The sequence below is a fragment of the Osmerus eperlanus genome, chromosome 16 (assembly GCF_963692335.1).
Source record: "Osmerus eperlanus chromosome 16, fOsmEpe2.1, whole genome shotgun sequence".
Classification (NCBI taxonomy): domain Eukaryota; kingdom Metazoa; phylum Chordata; class Actinopteri; order Osmeriformes; family Osmeridae; genus Osmerus; species Osmerus eperlanus.
This window is the reverse complement of record NC_085033.1, coordinates 5,243,298-5,261,472: the sequence shown is the minus strand read 5'-3', so window position 1 is coordinate 5,261,472 and position 18,175 is coordinate 5,243,298. Positions and strand designations below refer to the sequence as shown.

The 18,175-nt window shown below is 39.7% G+C and overlaps 3 protein-coding genes across 4 annotated transcripts; all 3 read left to right on the top strand.

Annotated features, from left to right (window-relative positions):
- Window positions 1-104: 104 nt before the first annotated feature.
- opn4.1 (opsin 4.1) lies at window positions 105-2,566 on the top strand. Its single transcript, XM_062481352.1, has one exon. It carries the CDS (start codon window positions 405-407, stop codon window positions 1,911-1,913), a length of 1,509 nt encoding a protein of 502 aa, XP_062337336.1. The 5' UTR covers window positions 105-404; the 3' UTR covers window positions 1,914-2,566.
- Window positions 2,567-2,587: 21 nt separating this feature from the next.
- LOC134036412 (protein disulfide-isomerase TMX3-like) lies at window positions 2,588-10,236 on the top strand. The gene is made up of 16 exons (XM_062481354.1): window positions 2,588-2,725; window positions 2,914-2,965; window positions 3,233-3,272; window positions 4,012-4,135; window positions 5,560-5,605; window positions 5,926-6,006; window positions 6,279-6,378; window positions 6,560-6,637; window positions 7,275-7,341; window positions 7,803-7,901; window positions 8,191-8,248; window positions 8,470-8,523; window positions 8,819-8,875; window positions 9,164-9,293; window positions 9,653-9,721; window positions 9,865-10,236. The coding sequence occupies exons 1-16, from the start codon at window positions 2,692-2,694 to the stop codon at window positions 10,027-10,029; spliced, it is 1,254 nt and encodes a 417-aa protein (XP_062337338.1). The 5' UTR covers window positions 2,588-2,691; the 3' UTR covers window positions 10,030-10,236.
- A 693-nt stretch (window positions 10,237-10,929) lies between these two features.
- cdyl (chromodomain protein, Y-like) lies at window positions 10,930-16,459 on the top strand. Of its 2 annotated transcripts, none has more exons than XM_062480870.1 (7): window positions 10,930-11,311; window positions 11,941-12,727; window positions 12,946-13,208; window positions 13,510-13,682; window positions 14,013-14,223; window positions 14,793-14,894; window positions 15,426-16,459. In XM_062480870.1, exons 1-7 carry the CDS (start codon window positions 11,288-11,290, stop codon window positions 15,582-15,584), a joined length of 1,719 nt encoding a protein of 572 aa, XP_062336854.1. In that variant the 5' UTR covers window positions 10,930-11,287; the 3' UTR covers window positions 15,585-16,459. The 2 variants fall into 2 exon arrangements, with proteins under 2 accessions (XP_062336854.1, XP_062336853.1); XM_062480869.1 differs by having other exon boundaries at window positions 14,793-14,936.
- The last annotated feature ends 1,716 nt before the right edge of the window (window positions 16,460-18,175 follow it).

Below are 18,175 nucleotides of genomic sequence, written 5' to 3'. Positions count from 1 at the left end.
TCCTTGACCCATTATCACAACCTACACATTAACAAAATGTCATAGATTTGGTAAATATGCAATCCAAAGTGGGTTGAAATAGTAACTGTTCATTGTTAAGCATCACTGAGATTTTTATGTTGGTGCCCAGAGGTTGGAACTAGAACAGTCAGAGGCCCGGTCAATAATACCCCAGGAACACATTGATCAGTGTTCAGTATATAGCTAATGTGCAAAGAGGAGCTCATGCATTTGGTTCAGTGTAGAGCAAACCAAAATACTTGACTGCTGGAAAGATTTTCATCTGGAGTTTTCTTTACTTTTGAAATTAAAAAGAGAAAAGAAAAAAAATCACCCAGAGCTTTAATAATAGCTCCATGTTCTAGGATTGAGTAATTTCTTGTCAATTGTTGTTTAAAGACACGATGAGTTACCATCATTCAACTAGGAAAGGTATTTTTTGCCATCCAGGGGAGCCTAACTGCACTGAGGTTTTTACCGACCATCAGCAGCATCTCTCTGCCAGGACATCTAAACATCTGCACCTCCCCTTCCACGAACCTACCCATGGGCCTCACATTGAGCATCCTCACCTTTTCCCTACAGTGGATGTCCCAGACCACGCACACTACATCATCGGCTCTGTCATCCTCATGGTGGGCATCACAGGGGTGCTGGGAAATGCCCTGGTCATTTATGTCTTCTGTCGCAGCCGCACCTTGCGCACACCCAGCAACTTGTTTGTAGTGAACCTGGCCATAGCTGACTTTCTCATGTCCCTGACCCAGTCGCCAGTGTTTTTTGTGGCCAGCCTACACCGCAGATGGGTTTTTGGAGAGCGTGCCTGCGAGCTCTATGCCTTTTGTGGTGGCCTCTTTGGCATCTGCTCCATGATGACCCTGACAGCCATCGCCGCCGACCGATGCATGGCCATCACCCAACCGCTGGCCTCACTCGGCGGGATGAGTAGGAAGCGGGCTGTTCTGGTGCTGGTGGCTGTGTGGCTGTACTCGCTGGGCTGGAGTCTGCCGCCTTTCTTTGGTTGGAGCGCCTATGTGCCTGAGGGCCTCCAGACCTCCTGCAGCTGGGACTACATGACCTTCACGGCACCGGTGCGTGCCTACACCATCCTCCTCTTCACTTTCGTCTTCTTCATCCCTCTGGGCGTGATAGGCGGCTGCTACTTTGCCATCTTCCGTGCCATCAGGCGAATTGGGCGCGAGGTTCAAGGAATGGACTGTGGTGACAAGGCGTACGAGCGCCTTCGCAGTGAGTGGCGCATGGCCAAGGTAGCGCTGGGGGTTATATTGCTTTTTGTAGTTTCTTGGTCACCCTACTCAGTAGTGGCACTGACCGCCACTGCGGGGTATGCCCACCTGCTGACCCCTTACATGAACTCAGTCCCTGCTGTGATCGCCAAGGCCTCAGCCATTCACAATCCAATCATCTATGCCATCACTCACCCAAAGTACCGCGCCGCCATTGGACTGTACGTACCACTGTTACGGTCCTTCCTGCGTGTCAGGGAGAAAGAACTGCGCTCATCTTTCAGCTCCAGCAACGCTTCCTCACGGCGACCCACTCTCACCAGCCAGTGCTCCCTGGGTGTTGGCATGGGCGTTGGGGCATGTGTCAATGGGCGTTGGGGCAAAAGCCGACTCTCCTCTGTTTCTGACACGGAATCTTGTTGGACAGAGAGTGAGGCAGACGGCTCCAGCGTCAGCTCACTTCCATTCATCCGGCGAGTCTCCACTGAGATTTCTGCAGATACGGCCATTCACAACCAACAGCAAAGTGGGCTTGCTGGACAGAAAGAGGTGTCTGACAGTCTCAGAGTCAGCTACATCGCTAGCCCGCCTTCAGTATTTGATGGTGATTCATTGGATGTTGGGAATCTATCTGATGGCAAGGCTCTCCTGCTCTCTACCAACTGAAAAAAAGATGTACTGTGAATGGCATTTTAGGTTTTTCTTTCTCACATAGCCATGACTTGCTTTTTGTACACAAAAACTGAAATGGTTTTAATCAGCTAGTAATCTAAGGATATGTTTTCTTCAATAAATTATTGAAAAAGCACTAGTATGTAGCTACCAATGATCAGTGAGTACCCATAAGAAAATGTTTAAACAATCTCCCGTATTGCATGCTTATAGTAGAATTGAATTGTTAGAATTTGTAATTGAACTACAATCACTTGCTCTCTGAATATAGTTAGTGGCTGCACTTTTAGACAAGATCAATGAATGTTTGTCTATCCTCCTTTCAGTTTTATAATATTTTATTAAAACGGTGAGCTTGCTTATAGCAGCCACAATGTTTATATTTATATTATATTAGCCTACATATACAAATATTCATGTAACTTGAAATCTTCCGATTTTTCGATCTGTGGTCTGGTCACAGATTTTCCAGCTGGCATCATTAGGTTAAGGACTATCATCAACCTAGTAAAATCCATAGGGTTTAGATTTGTCGCTTTTTATTTATCATTGTAAACATTCTCCATTCTGGTAGGACATTCAGTATACACAAAATATTATTTTGAGCCATTAGCAAAATAAACCGTTTCCTCTCCAGTAAGATCCTGTGTGTGACTTTTATTTTGACGTTAAGCCTAGCCTTGTAGGTAATACCACCGTTTGCTACAGTATAGAGACACTGTCAGAACCACGCGTTTGTCTAATTGATACATAATTTTGGACATACAACAAAATGGCATATATTAAGTGCCAAGTTATATGTACAGGTATGATAACCAAACTAAATGTATCTATTTATGATTTTGTAAATAAATGTTAACTTTAGTCCACATAGGGAATTATTTTTGCTATATTCTTGATAGGCAAAATGTAGCATAACTGACGCGATCTACTACAGGATTTCAACAAAATGCTTATTTTATTTAAAATAAAGACCAACACTTTTGAATTACAGTTTTGCTGACTGTAAGTGTGGTGTCAGGCTATGTGGTGGAGCTCGACGACACGTAAGTAATTGTCTAATTCTGTCAAATTGCTTTTTTAATAGGTTACATTGGAAATCAATAATGAAATACCAGTAGGTTTATTGAGAACGGGCAAAAGTAGCCTGCTAGGCCTATGTTAAATAACGGGACACTAACAAGGTTAGACACAGTGCACTAACCATGCGTTCTAGTGAAGTTGATTCCCAGATATACTTATAATTGTAAGGTTCTGTATGTCTCAATTGTGACTCCTTGCCCCAATCACCTTGAATTACATTTATTTTGCAGGTTTACTGAAACAAAAGGAGAAGATATATGGCTGATAAAAGTATGCATGCATTGTATTCCAGACAGGTTACACAGAAGTAAAAGCTATAATTTGATTCAAGACCACTTTATTTGTCCCTTACTTTATTGCTCCCTTGGGACATTTGTCCTGGACATAAGAATAATACAGAATAATGATATAGACCATCAGCATATATTTAACTGAAGAAATATAATCTGAAATTCTGATTGTAGAATAGTATAGCATTTAAGCAGTATTGCCATTGGTCAAAAAGGTAAACCAATTAAAAAAACTTCTGGTATGAGGGACTATGCTAAGACCGAGCAGTGAAACAGCCTTGTTGATGTGTTCTCACAAATATGTTTGATTGTGATGGCTAGTAGGCCTACAGCAAACTGTCCATCAAGCCTGGATTTACATTTACCAAGAGATCTATGTATGTCTTTCGATCATCAATCTCACAAAGTTGTCAATATAGCGACAACGATTCTGCAATGTTCAGATAAGCAGACATGCTTGACATTAACTTAATTTATCGTGTGAAAATCATCACAATGACAGCCATCACACTTGTCATGTACAAACAATTAAAAACCTTCTAGGTAAAAAAAACTTTTGAAAAGTTGAGATAAATATATATTTATGCAAAATTCGTTTAGAAAAATGTTTTGCACGTGAATACAGTGGGATAATCTATCAACACAGTCTAAAATCTATTAATGTATTGATTCTAATTGCTTTATACCTGCATTTATCTGTGTTTATATGTGCATGACAGTTCTATGCTCCTTGGTGCACATTCTGCAAAGAATTGAGCCCAGTGTGGCATGAAGTTGCAGCAGAGTTGAAAAGTATGGGGTCAGAGGTCAATGTGGGAAGAGCTGATGCCTCAACACAGACCAGTGAGTATCCAGGCATCATTAGGATGAATATAGAGAACATCTAGATTTAATTCCCCAAAGGCCAACTAAACATACCTACTTAATACAAAGTAAGGTATCCTTTGTCTGAAGCTTGGTTTTCATGCCTCATCTACACATATACATATTTTAGTCTAGGGGTTGCTAGTCCCTAAATCAGTAAATACCTTATTTACATGTCTGTATGTAAGTTGTATGTCTATGGACAAGACACTTTTTCAGCCTATCCCATTTTATTGTTAAACTGATATTGGTAAATGGTAAGACATTGGGATGATTGAATTCTAATTGTTGAGGAAGCCATAGCTACAAATTCAACTCTAAAGTCAGCAGATCTCGCAGCAGTTCCATAGAACTGATATAAAAGTACAGAGATTTCTGAACTGTGTTCCCTGTAGACCAGCACCTATATATTCTTACACAAGTAAGCACACCTCTGTAGCTTCTCTGTAAACCACTATTTCATCATAAAATAAAATATTCAGGTAGCTTGCCTCTTGGTTGTAACTATAAAATAAGGCAACCAATCCCAGACTGACTCGTCAACATTATTCCTAAGAAGTCTATTCACACTAATAGGATTACAAAAGATTTACAAGTCTAAAGCAGTCATGGTCTACCTATTCCAAGTGTGTATGTGATTTGTGCAACATATGCTGAGCCATGCTTCCAGATAGACTTGTAAAGCACAGTTAGCAATTTCAGTATCATTGCCAGGCTTTAAAAGGCATTCAAACTCCCTAAAGTAGTGAGGTTTAAAGAGAGAGGACTTCAATTGATTCTTTTAGTAGTCCATAAATGTAAAAGACACACAACTTAATTTTAAACATAATGTTACTTACAGTCACTTTAATGCAATAAAATAGGGGAACTATATAAAAAAATTGATTTCTAAACAATGTTACCAATGTTTTTAAAAACCCTCAGATAACAGCTGTGCCTGCACTTCAATCGTATTGTAAATATTTGTACTTTAAGTTAATTAAGTGCTAGAGTACATAACCAAAATAACAAAAATGGGGCTAACTGTATGTGGCACATACAGTGCATCAAAGAATCACCAAGAATTCAACCAATTTAAACGTGCACAAGGAGGCCCACAAAATAAAAAGCGCAACTATGCCACAGTCACCAGAAATGGCTATCAGATCCTAGAATCTGTGATTGGCTTTTGAATTCCAGTCATCATGCCACTAATAAGGATTGTCTCAACATGTCATGCACCACAAATGCGGCACTTGATTATATCTAACAAGTACTATGAATTACATAAATCAATCAATGGTTAATAATGGTTTGCTAGTAGTGCATATGTATATATCTTGAAAGGTAAAATAACACTCCTTTTGGAATTTCATCCTGGAAATATCGTTCCACTCTATTTCTACCTACATTTCTACATTTAGGTATTACAAAGGAGTTCAGAGTGGGAGGTTATCCAGCTATAAAGATGTAAGTATTTTTGTAATGTAATACTGTGAAAACGTTGTACTTTAACGCTCTGAGTAACTAAGATAGCGCTCACATATTGTCAATTGAGGTCCCACATAATCAGTATATGCAATAATTCCCGTTCTGTAGTTCACAGGCCTGTCATATCTTTAAGGTTGTGTGTTCTCTGTTTTCAAAGGCTGCAGAGCAAGCAGTAAACTAGAGTATACATTTAAATGAGGTTTAGAAATTCATAAATAATTGTGTACTTTATTGGTTAACGCTGTCACAAACATTCTGTCCTGTGAGTTTGTTGACTGATATTCTTTATTCTCTGTTAGGTTGAAAGATGATGTGAAGTACAACTATCGAGGCCCTAGAACCAAAGATGGCATCCTTGATTTTGCTACTAGAGTATCTGGGTAAGACTGTTGGTATAACTTAAGAGTGATGTCTTGCATTGAAAGTGGACTTAGTGTAAACTGTTATTGTTTGTAGATTACTACTTTGGTATTGTAGCGGCCATCAATTAAGTTTTAATTTAAGGGTGCTTCACTTCTTTACAAATATCTTTCTCTTCCATAATATTTTTAAGCAAACTTGTATCAGATATGTTATGGTCAAACGAACTAATGATTACTGCGTTAGTTCGTTTGACCATTGTTGTCCATTAATTTCCTTTTCTTTGCTCTAGACCTTTGGTGAGGGCCCTAACCACCCCACAGTTGTTTCAACATGCTTTAAGTAGACACACTGTTCTCTTTGTCTACATTGGTGGGGCTTCCCTCTTAAAGGTAATACACACTCTCTCTGCGAGTCTCACTCCAAAAATCAAGCCCTCACACATACATGCACACACAGTAAATTTAAATTCAGTTCTGTTGATGTGTCTTGCCAAGCATACCTACCTAGCTAGTGTATTACAGTATTTTCTATAACCTGTTTCTGAGGCCTCTGTATTTTCTTGATTCTCAGACAGACTATGTTTCTTCAGCCAAGGAGCTGATTGTGCATACATACTTCTTCTCTGCCTCAAGGGATGTTTTACCTAAGGTGAGGTTTAGCAGTTAGTAAGCTAGCCTAGCATGACGCAACGCCACATAGGTGTTTAACCCTGAGTGAGTCTGCCATCTGTTTCGTTGCTGTAGTCCCTCTAAATCTGTCAATCTCACTTGTCCTCCTCTCTAATCCCACATTAAGGAGTAAGCAATCTAGTGAACCAACCACCTTTTACCATTTTCATTCTGTTGAACCTTTTAAAAAATATATGATTTTCTGTTGTATCTAAAAGTGTATTCATGAGTCGCTTCTGTATCTGGATTTGCTGTTTGTGGAATTATTCTTCCATTTGGCTCTGATTGGATGCCAGGAGGACCATTTTTCTGTAACGCTCTCACACCCTTACTCCACCCCGCTCCCAAGAGACTTCATGAGCAAGGATGATTCGGCGGGCAGCTGCTCAAGTCAGAAATACAGTTGTATCAAGATACAGAAACTCCTAAATACATTTTAAACTGAAAAGATGTATTAAACCTGTGTTCTCCCCAGGGAATTCATGTAATAATGAGTTGATGTCTTACAGAATTCAGTGCTGCCTTCGAATATCTAGTTAGCACTATATTGGCCTACTGTATGTATCTAAACTTTGTTTAGCTTATGAAATCAATTACTCTGCTTTTTTTACTGACAGGGAGTAACCATTCATCCTCTTCCAGCTGTTGTTGTGTTCAAGGAGGGGACATACTATACTTATGACAGTAAGAGAACCCCCAGTACAATGCTGATGATAACTAATGCAGATAAAACACACACACCCTACACTGCCTGCTGTTAAAAGGCTGTTTAGGACATACAGTAGCATCTTTTTTTGTTTGTGTATAATGAACCCAAAACCCAATGGCTGTAGTTGAGCCAAGCCATACAGAAGCCGTCAAACACACTGCGGATGTCATCCCTTATGATACAGTATGCAGATTTCCCAATGCTTAAAATTCTAGAAGTGTTATGAATATTTAAATTAAATAAAGATGCCTGTCTGGCATGTGAATAAAAGGTTAACAGGGCAGGTTATTTGTTGCTCTGTTGGGAGAAATCTATATTACTTAACAATATTCCGTCAATTATCATTTCATCATAAATAGTAGAAAAGGATTGTACTGTACATGCTTCTCAACATTTGTAAACATTTCCAGTAAATGTTTTTTTGCTTTTCTAACAGTGGACCGAGATGGTGATCTCACATCCTGGATAAATAGAGAGCGTTTCCCTTATTACCTGAAGATTGATACTTATACTTTGTATGCAATGGGAGATTCAGGTACTGTACATTTTAAGAGGGATTTGTTCTTTAGTTATGACTTTAGCCCATTCTCCTAGCATTTTGAGACAACACTGAAATGTTGACTTAGTCTTAGCCTTCTGTTAACAATTATTTTCGATATAGATCTTTCTGTATCTTTGAATTGGACAGGAAATATATATTAGTTATAAGAAAAACATAATCCATAGTTTTGTTTTATCAGAAATCAATTAAGCATTTTATATTTTGCTTGTCTATTAAGCTGAAGATGATAGCTTTGCTGATTCTGTCCTTTTTCTCTTTTCAGACAAACTGGTGGTTTTGGCTCTAGTTGATGAGAAGAAACTTTCACAATATAGCATCCGGTATCAGGATTTGTTTATTCCAGTAGACTACAATTCTTGACTAGACTACAAAAGTTGAATACAACAGTGTTTCTAAGTAGTGTTTAAATGTATTTGGAAAAAACCCTGCATCTACACTACATGAGTTAATCATCCATTATTCATGCAGTACATGTTGTTGTTATTGTAGTTGCTAACAGGCAAAGACAGAGATTGATTTGGAACTATATATTATTTTCCAGTTACAAGACAATGGTGGAAAAAGTGTCTACAGAATACAAGGAGCTTTACCGCAGGTGAGTCTATCAAAAACCCTTACACTGATTGTAACAAAAAAAAACTGTTATCAATATCAGTCCTTATCTTAACAAACTGGTTTACTGGTCTATCAGACTTTTTGGACAACATTTATCAAACACATATTTGCCAAGGAAGACCATTTTTGTGCATAAATTGCCCTTTCCTTCCAAACACAATTCATGTTAAACTGGTTAGTTTGATTTTATGTAGAACTTGAAAAATATTTTCTTAGAAAGGTCCAAATAAGGATTTTCATAATTATGCATGCATTAATATCTACTGTCTTTCCAGTGAACTCCAGTTTGGTTATATGGAAGGGAAGGATTACATTGATGGACTCATCATGGGGTATGTATGATAGAAACATGATTGAAAAATTACCTATGAATTCAACCATTTAAATCTCTGCATATCATTTATCATCATGAATGTACCACACCAACTTTGTTGAATTATCTGCAGCAGTTTGATGTGATCATGTCAGCATAGACAAATATTTCCGACACCTTTTATAGACAATGTCCCACATAATTACAAGAATTGTGGTTGTGATGGTGTAATTTTTTATTTCATGTTGTGATTATTAAGTCTCCATATCAAGATCATGTTTAAAGGACCATGTTTTTCTGTTGACAGGGAAGTGGCCATACCTTCCATTATTATGTTAAACATGTCAAATGACGGATATTTTTTGCCACCTGATGAAGTACAGACAGAGGAGCAGTTGGTGCAATTTATTAATGGTGTGTTGGATGGTAGCTTCGAGGTAAGGCAACTGTAATATATGCCAACATGTAGAATAATACAAATGTTTAAATTGTTTAATTTTTAGATTGATTAGTTAGACTATTGTACTTTTTACTTTTAATTTAAGATCCGTATATGTTTATTGTTTGCACCTTCCTGCCACAGTAAATTCCGTATTTGTGTAAACCTACATGGCGAATAAACCAAAGTCTGATTCTGAAATGGATAACAATATGATTTGAAATTAATCTGTATACATTCATTTTTGTAACTGATGTTTTACATGTCTCGTATGGCACATAGTTTGCTACTACTTTGAGTTTAAAGTTAATCTTACTGTATCATCCTGCATGAATAATCAAAACCCTCTTGTTTCAGTCTCAAGGGGGTAATGGAGTATTTCAGCGATTCCAGAGGTTTGTGTACAACACCAAACTGAATGTGATGGTAAGGATGTTGTTTGAAGAATATCACAGAAATTATTAATTTAGAGTTCATTTTATATGAACTTTAAATGGTGGATTGAAAAAAACTGACTGAAAAATGTATGTCTTTCTCTTTCCCATGTCTCTCTCTTTCTTCATTTTCAGCCTATATACACCAAAGCACCAATTTTGGTAATCTTTGTCTTTATCATCTTTTTGAGTGGTTTTGGAATTATGATATACTTTTTATATACCTGTTGCTCATCTGAAAAGGACGAAGAAGAGCTCAGTTCGGAGGCAAAGAGCGAGGCTGACAAAAAGGCAGATTAGCTGTAGTGTGGACAGCTGCTTTTTTTATCAATCCCAAACCTCCTTTGAACATGTCGACCTTTTTCAAACAAGCAGCAGCTAGCCAGGTGGTAGTCCAATATTTATTATTAAAAGAACAATAGCTACAGTGACCTAACTGAAAGTGATTCTCATAATAAAACGTGCATGTTTTCAAGTTATGTGAAACATGGTTGTATTTCTGTAAAACATCATCATTTTCATCAACGTAATTTTTTCGAGGTAATGTAGTGCTTACATAAGGACAACATGACTTAGCTCATGAAGACCCAAATAACTGGAACTGTGAGATTTACCATATGTATGAAAGTTTAAGGTAAACAGTGGTACTAATGAAGTGTAGCATACTGAAAACCACATGGACGCTAAATGCAGTTAAAGTGGAAGACTCCATGTCAGTGACTGCATGGAAGTAAGTGAATTTTCATGAAGTGTGTGCTCTGATTCTATCGCTAAAATACGGAACAGTTCTAGGGACAGGTTTCCAGATTATCCCTCTATATCATTTTACTACATTCTTGCTTCCTTCTTCCTCTTTCTGTGTATCTATTCATTTCCATCCATTAATATCCCACATCCATTTCCACTATCCAACATAGAGTATATCTCTTTTTTCACCATCCCAGTATAACTCAATTACTACAGGGACATGTGTAGCCTACTGAATCATTATTAACGGATACTGTAATACTATGCAATCATTTTCCTGTTATCAGCCAATGTGGTATTTTCTACACAGGGCAGATTATGTGGATACTTTTCTTTTGGTTTAATCCTCTAAAGACTACATTTACTCCTACAATTACCTAGTTAACTTGAAGTGTCATTTTAATTTGCCAAGTCCCCTCAAAGTCCCTTTTCGGGAGCGAAATATGACTTTTATTTTGGAATAGAAATTAGCCGGAAATTGGCTCAATGCAGGTGTAGGAAGACTGAAAAGTAAAGTTTTAGCAAGTTATTTTTTGTTTTGCTATCTTTGAATCCCTGTGCGTTCGTGATTCGTTAGCTGGAAAGCTAACGATGTTGCGTAATTTATACTCAGACAATTACCAAGGAGATAATTAGGCTATCAAGTACTTTGATACCAGTGATAGGCTACATTGCTAAGACGCTAGCTAGCTAGCTAGCTAGCTTCTCGCACTCATTACTCAGCTACTCAACATCAGCTGCGACTATCCAAAGTGTCCCCGAATCCTCCTGCTGGAAAATCAAACACCAAGACATTCTGTAACCACTCACAATGGCCACAGAAGAGCTTTATGAGGTATGAAGCATCCGTAGGTAGTTCATGCGACATGACTAGTCGTACAAAACTCGCTAGTCGGTACTGTCTAGGGCTGGCCAGCTAGCCAAGTACTTCTGACTAGCTTAGCTAGCTAACATGATGATACTTATTTCTTATAGCAATGCTAGAGCTATCTGTAAGACATTCGAGTTTTTAAATGTCTCTGGTCAGCTTGTATACAGAGAAGTTAACCAGCAGGCACATTTCTTGCTGTCCTCGCTTGCTTGCTTATTAACTAACTTAGCTTACCAACGCGTGGCTGAGACTGGGAAAGACTTGGCTATCTATCTAGATACAGTAAAGTAGACATACCAAAAACCCTACAGTGGCATCGTTTATTTGGGTGACATGGGCATAGTATCTATATGATGTGAAAATGGAAGACAGATTGCCTGTGCTTGAAACACTACGTTAAGATCCATAAAAGTAGGCCTACTTTTAACCACCATCAACGGATTTTATTTGGTATTCACAGTAATTTGTTCAAGCCATTGATTTTGGTTTATCATATGTTCAATTGTCTCTTGATCTTAAACTAACTGTAATTTAGTTTTGAGGGTGAATAAAATTGTGCAATTATGATGTATTTTCCTGTTCACATCCCCAAGGTTGAGAGAATAGTGGATAAACGGAAGAGTAAGAAGGGAAAGATGGAGTACCTGGTGCGCTGGAGGGGCTATGGTTACGAAGGAGATACCTGGGAACCTGAAACGCACTTCTCCAACTGCATGACGTTCATCCACGAGTATAACCGTCAACAGAGTGAAAGACAAAGAGACGACTCCATACTACGTTCCACACGCAGTCCTGCCAGCCACAGTACCAGCTCCAACAACAATGCCCGCAAGCAGATTTGCAGGCCACAACCACACAGTTTCAGTACTGGCAACAGGGCCAGTGCAAGCAGTGCCAAAGTAAAACAAGAGAATGTTTATTGTCCCACCTCAGTAGCAACCAAACAGCAGTTGCCACTGCAGGACAGGTGTGACACTGACGTTCAAATAGATACTCAGAAGCTAACCTCAAGCCAGAAGTCCAGCGGAGCAGTATCCAGCACAGGTTATACCCCAACTTCTCTGATGGGCACAGCAAGGCGAAGTGTGGACTTGGCCAAGTCTGGGATCAAAATATTGGTGCCCAGAAGCCCTATGAACAACCATGTGGACTCTGAGCAGTCACCAAGTGAGGCAGCTCACAGTTTGGAGCAGGGAGGCCAGGAGCCTGATTCTGTGCCTCCAGAGGTAGCCTTGCTAGTGAAGCCTGTTGGGGTGTTGCTCGGGCCAGGGGAAGAGCGAGCACGCATGGGGACGAGGCCCAGGATTCCTACTCAACCGCCATTGCCCCCCTCACAAGTCCCTGTAACACCCGCAGCCATATGCTCTCTCAACGGACGAGGTGAGGAATTGTTGCCATCCACTGTTTTTTTGTGCATGTGGCATGTTTTAGTTTGACTAATATCACTATGAACGATTTAACAACTTTTGCGACCCAATGCAGTTATAAATAGGTACCTATGAACCTATTTAAAGGCACAATTGGAATGTTTTGAACTCATGGCCTTCTCAAAGTAATTGTCATAGTAAAATCACTACTTCTGTGCTTTTTGAACCTAGGACCATCAACACTAATGAATACTCTGACAGCAAATAGGATGGCAAGCCTGCAGAGTGCAGTGGTGGGAGTCACCAGTGTCTCTCATGTGACAGGAAAACGGCGTTTTGAAGAACGCTCTGCCTTTGACAAACGGCTTAGATTTAGTGTTCGACAAACAGAAAGTGCCTACAGGTACAGGGACATTGTTGTCAAGAAGCAGGACGGGTTTACACACATCCTGCTTTCCACCAAGTCCTCTGAAAATAACTCCCTCAATCCTGATGTGAGTCATGAATCTCGTTTATTCGTTTTAATGATCACACACTAGGTATGACAATAATGCATTGTGTTTATATCAGTGCTTTTCAAGAAACTCAAATACAGCATGGAAATGATGCGGGCCGCTTGTGAAATGAGTAACAAATGTGCCCCCCACAATTGATATAATCTTTGTAGATATTTGGCAATTTTATGTAAATAGTCATGCGCTGGGGATTGCAAAATATATGTAGCCTTTGTCAATAGATAGCAAATTGACCACAACATCCTTTCAGTATTTGTGACCTCTTGTAACTTTTCCTCAGGTGATGAAAGAGATGCAGAGTGCCATGGCAACAGCGGCGGCTGACGACAGTAAGCTGGTCCTGCTGAGTGCAGTGGGCAGTGTCTTCTGCTACGGTCTAGACTTCATCTACTTCATCCGACGACTCACAGAGGACAGGAAGAAAGAAAGCATTAAGATGGCTGAAACCATTAGGTAGGAAGGTGATGATTGTGAGATAAGCAGTTCGGTCAACTTGACGTATCTATGGTTATCAACAGAACCTTAATTGTTGACCACCATTGAGCAGTGTCAAATGTAGATTAGTTTTTGTTTATGTGTATATATATATATGTATATACGTATATATATATGTGTATATATATTTTAAAAACCATATCCACAATTGTAGTGAAGTGTATACAACTGTTAAAGTTTGTGCAGACTGAAACAATAGAAGCATATTTCTGTGGATGTGAATCTTGGGCAGTACTTAAAATAGTATAATAATACAGCCATTCTGCTTTCCCCTCCCACAATTTCTAGAACATTTGTTAACACGTTCATCCAGTTCAAGAAGCCCATCATCGTAGCTGTGAATGGACCTGCAGTGGGACTCGGGGCTGCAATCCTCCCCTTGTGTGATGTGGTCTGGGCCAATGAAAAGGCCTGGTTCCAGACTCCCTACACAACCTATGGACAGACACCAGATGCCTGTGCTTCCCTGACCTTCCCTCGCATCATGGGTGTAGCCTCGGTCAGTTTGGCTGTACAATCTCATAACCATGTTGTGTCAGAATAAACATAGGGAATTAGACTCCCTTAGGCTTCGTCAAGGTATTTGTTTGAATCCACATTATGGTTCTTATAAGTGTAGTGTTACGATATTTGTTGCAGCTAAGGGGTTAGGATTTCATTAATTAATAATGACAATCTTATAGGGATTACCAATACCATTGGTAATTACAGCCTTATTTACACTATGTAGAACAGATTTGGTTGACTAGTTTCCCTTGAGCATTAGTTGCTCAGTTTAATTGAATTAGGTGTTGACCAAATGTGACTCACACTTGTTTGTATCATCTGTTTTATATGAGGGAAAATGTGTATTCTGTCAGCTGGGATTTCTCACTCATTCTGTTAATTCATCTACCCGTTCTATCCAGACATAACAATCTCTCCATCATGCACTTCCTTATGACTCACTCTCCAGTCTCCACCGGTCTTCCTCTTCCACAATCCCTTTCCCCCTTATAGTACTGTTTGCTCTCTCCACTCAGTCCAACGCCTTTCTTATAGACCTGTTACTTTCCGCTCTGTCTCCAGGCTAATGAGATGCTGCTGAGTGGACGGAAGCTGACCGCCCAAGAGGCCTGTGCCAAAGGCCTTGTGTCCCAGGTTCTGTGGCCAGGAACTTTCACTCAGGAGGTGATGGTTCGCATTAGGGAGCTAGTCTCTTGTAATTCAGTTGTAAGTCATCCTTTTCCTTTGATTTTCAAGTTTATTTTGAATGTTTTTATAGCATCTCCTCACAGTCATTGGCAGTGTTTAGCTTCCCAGTTTATATCTTTTGTTGTCTCGCTTTTTAGACCATCAAAAGCCATCCCCCTCCATTCACCCTCCCACCCACACACACTCTTCACAAATGATTGATTTTCAGTATCAATAGATAATTTTGGCACCCTGATCTTTTGTGATCAAATTCAGACACTAGTGGGCTGTCTAGGAACAGATATTTTGTTGGGACTCAAAATGATCAAGATCTCAGTAACAGTTGTAAATGGAAAAAACATGGTAGTAAAAAAAGAAAATGAAAAAGTGACACGCTCAGATGTAAATATGTAATCTACATTCCTATTCAGTCAATGCCTCCATGTCATTGGTCATTTTTCTTCTCACTTTTGCTTTCTTTTTTTCTGTCGCTTCTCCATGTGGGGCCCTCTGCTTATTGCACCATAGGTCTTGCGAGAGTCCAAAGCATTGATGAGAAACACAAACCGAGGTGCTCTGGAGCAAGCCAATGAACGTGAGTGCGAGGCACTGAAGAGAGTATGGGGCTCCTTGCAAGGAACAGACTCCATCCTCAAGTACCTGCAGAAGAAAACGGATGAATTTTAACACACAAACTTCCCCCATAGCTCCTGCAAGGTATGACTGTCAAGGGAAGTAGCTCCTGTGTACAGTCATGGAGGAAAACAACGCTTCTACATACAGAACAGGACTGTTGCATAAGTCTGCAGAAACACAGATCTTTGCTTCTAAGCATTGTTTTTACTATTTTACTAATCACCATGGCCTTTAGAAGAAAATGCTGCTTGGAACAGTATCAGCTAACCGGCATACATTGAACGGATTGGCAAGCAAGATGTTGGTTTGCTGTTTGAACATGAATCAGCCTTATGACATCAATAGAGCACAATAAAAATGACTGAAACGGCAGTGTGTTGATGGACCATGCAAAGAGTCATTGGAGATGACTTGAAACTGTGCCCAAATAGTAATGAACTTGATTGGTGAGGATTTTCAAAAATATTTTGGGGACTACCATTCATAAGTGAAAGTATAAGTTCAACCATAAGTAAATGTTAGTAACTAATGGCTGTTGTCTGTTTTAGTTTATGTCTTGACTGTAATTATTTTTAGGCATTTAGGCTGAGCTGGCTGTGACAGTGGTGGGGTTTTGGGTACAAGAAGTAGTTTATTTTTATTAATAGTAATTTAAATATGACTTAAACTAACTCCTGTATTGTTGCCTCTCAAGTTCAAGTAAATTGCAGGTATGTGTTTGACAATATAAGAGGGTACAAATATCCCAATCAGGAGTCTCACTATTTATCCATTATATGGTTATTACACATATTGTGCTATGATCAGACCTACTGTCACTTATTTGTTGGTATGAAAATACATTGGTTTTTAGAATGGAAACAAGTAGGCCCTCATAACGGTCCCTACCACAAACTATTTTCATGAATTAAATCAATTTTGTTGAATATTTGTCACATTCTTATTTTGATATGTAAAGTACTAGCCTGTTCACTTCAAACACATTAACATTCATAAACTTAATTTAAGCAAATTGTTGTTTCTAGATACATCGTTTGGTTCTACATGGTAAAAGCCACAGTTCATTGTATGAATGTTTCCACAAAGCCTCCTTATAGCACTCAGATTTGTAGACTTCCTCACACAATCACAGGCAGTGTGAAGGCTTTTGACCATATAGTGCACAAGGGAATTTGATTCATAAAAATGCAGAAATACCCCCAAAAACATGATACAAAGCTGAAAGTTGAAAACATATTTCCAAATATGGGTGAGAATGGCCACCCTGCTGCCCCCCCCCCAACCTCACAATTTATACCTTCCTGGACAGAAACGGTATAAAGCTGAAATAAATGCATTAGTATTTTTTTTATAAAGTTGTCTTATATTGGCATTTGTCACTTATGCTACAAGCCCCATATTCGCAACATGTTGGGCCACGCCCCCATCAACAGTGCAAGACACGTACCTGCATTCTGACAGCGCTTCAATGGAGACTAGCAGATTACCACTGGATACCGTTAGAAAACTGCTGCTCTGAGTGATGCAGTGTGTGAGTTTTAAAATAGTAGTTTTTGACAATCAAGTGCCACCCCAAATAAAAGACTGGCCAGAGCTGGCCCCCCCAGAAATAATGTCCTGGCTACGCCCCTGTTTACCTGGCAGGAATGAGCACCACTGCAACAAACACGATGATGTAAGTCACACACACACACATACATATTACTGACACCACCACTCATATGTGAGGGACAAAGGGAGACAGAGAAAGAGAAAGAAGGAGAGACTGAGAGTGCGAGAGAGGGAGATATAGACTGAGAGAGAGGGAGAGAGAGGAAGATAGAGACTGAGAGAGAGGGAGAGAGAAAGAGAGGGAGAGAGAGGGAGAGAGAGAGAAGGTGAAAGGAAGAGACTCCCTTTTACTCTTTCTTACATACACACACACACACACTCTCAGTGAAACATACTATCACACTGGTAACACACTCAGTGAAACATACTATCACACTCATAACACACTCTCACTCACACACTTAAGAACCCATAAACTCTCACTAAGACACACACTCCATAACACACTCTCTTACACTCTCTAATACACAGTCTCTCTCTCACACACACTCAACTCACACTTCTCAAACACACACTTTCAAAAACGCACACATGTAGACAACAGGCCTAAACAGGTTGTCTGCCTATGGTACTAACTTCATAAACAGATCTTTAGACTTCAATATTACTGTAATACCGTCTGACTCTCCAACAGAGACATGGATTCGCCCAGAGAACACCGCCACTTCAGCTGCCCTCTCCGTCCACCACTTGTTCTCTCACTCACCCCGCTCAACCGGGCGAGTTTGTGGGACAGGTTGGCTCCTCTCCACATCTTAAATACACATCCACCCCACTCTCTGTCACTGCCAAATCATTTGAACACCATTATGTGATACTAACTGATCCTATCAAAGCACTCTTAGTTGTCCTCTATCACCCACCAGGTCCTCTAGCCAACTTTGTGGAAGAGCTGGACATGCTCCTCAGCGTCCTCCCGGATGATGGAACCCCGCTGATGATCCTTGGGGACTTCAACAATCACCTCGAAGGAACGCAGGCCGTAACCTTTTCAGTGTCAACAATGTAACAAACGATTTTCTCAGAAATGT

Coding starts and splice junctions, on each gene's coding strand:
- LOC134036412 (XM_062481354.1), top strand. CDS start 2,692: ATGGCATATATTAAGTGCCAAGTTATATGTACAG. Junction 6,007..6,278: donor TTTGCTACTAGAGTATCTGG/GTAAGACTGTTG, acceptor TCTTTGCTCTAG/ACCTTTGGTGAGGGCCCTAA. Junction 9,294..9,652: donor TGTTGGATGGTAGCTTCGAG/GTAAGGCAACTG, acceptor CTCTTGTTTCAG/TCTCAAGGGGGTAATGGAGT.
- cdyl (XM_062480869.1), top strand. CDS start 11,288: ATGGCCACAGAAGAGCTTTATGAG. Junction 11,312..11,940: donor CCACAGAAGAGCTTTATGAG/GTATGAAGCATC, acceptor CACATCCCCAAG/GTTGAGAGAATAGTGGATAA. Junction 12,728..12,945: donor ATGCTCTCTCAACGGACGAG/GTGAGGAATTGT, acceptor TTTTGAACCTAG/GACCATCAACACTAATGAAT.
- opn4.1 (XM_062481352.1), top strand. CDS start 405: ATGAGTTACCATCATTCAACTAGGAAAGGTATTTTTTGCCATCCAGGG.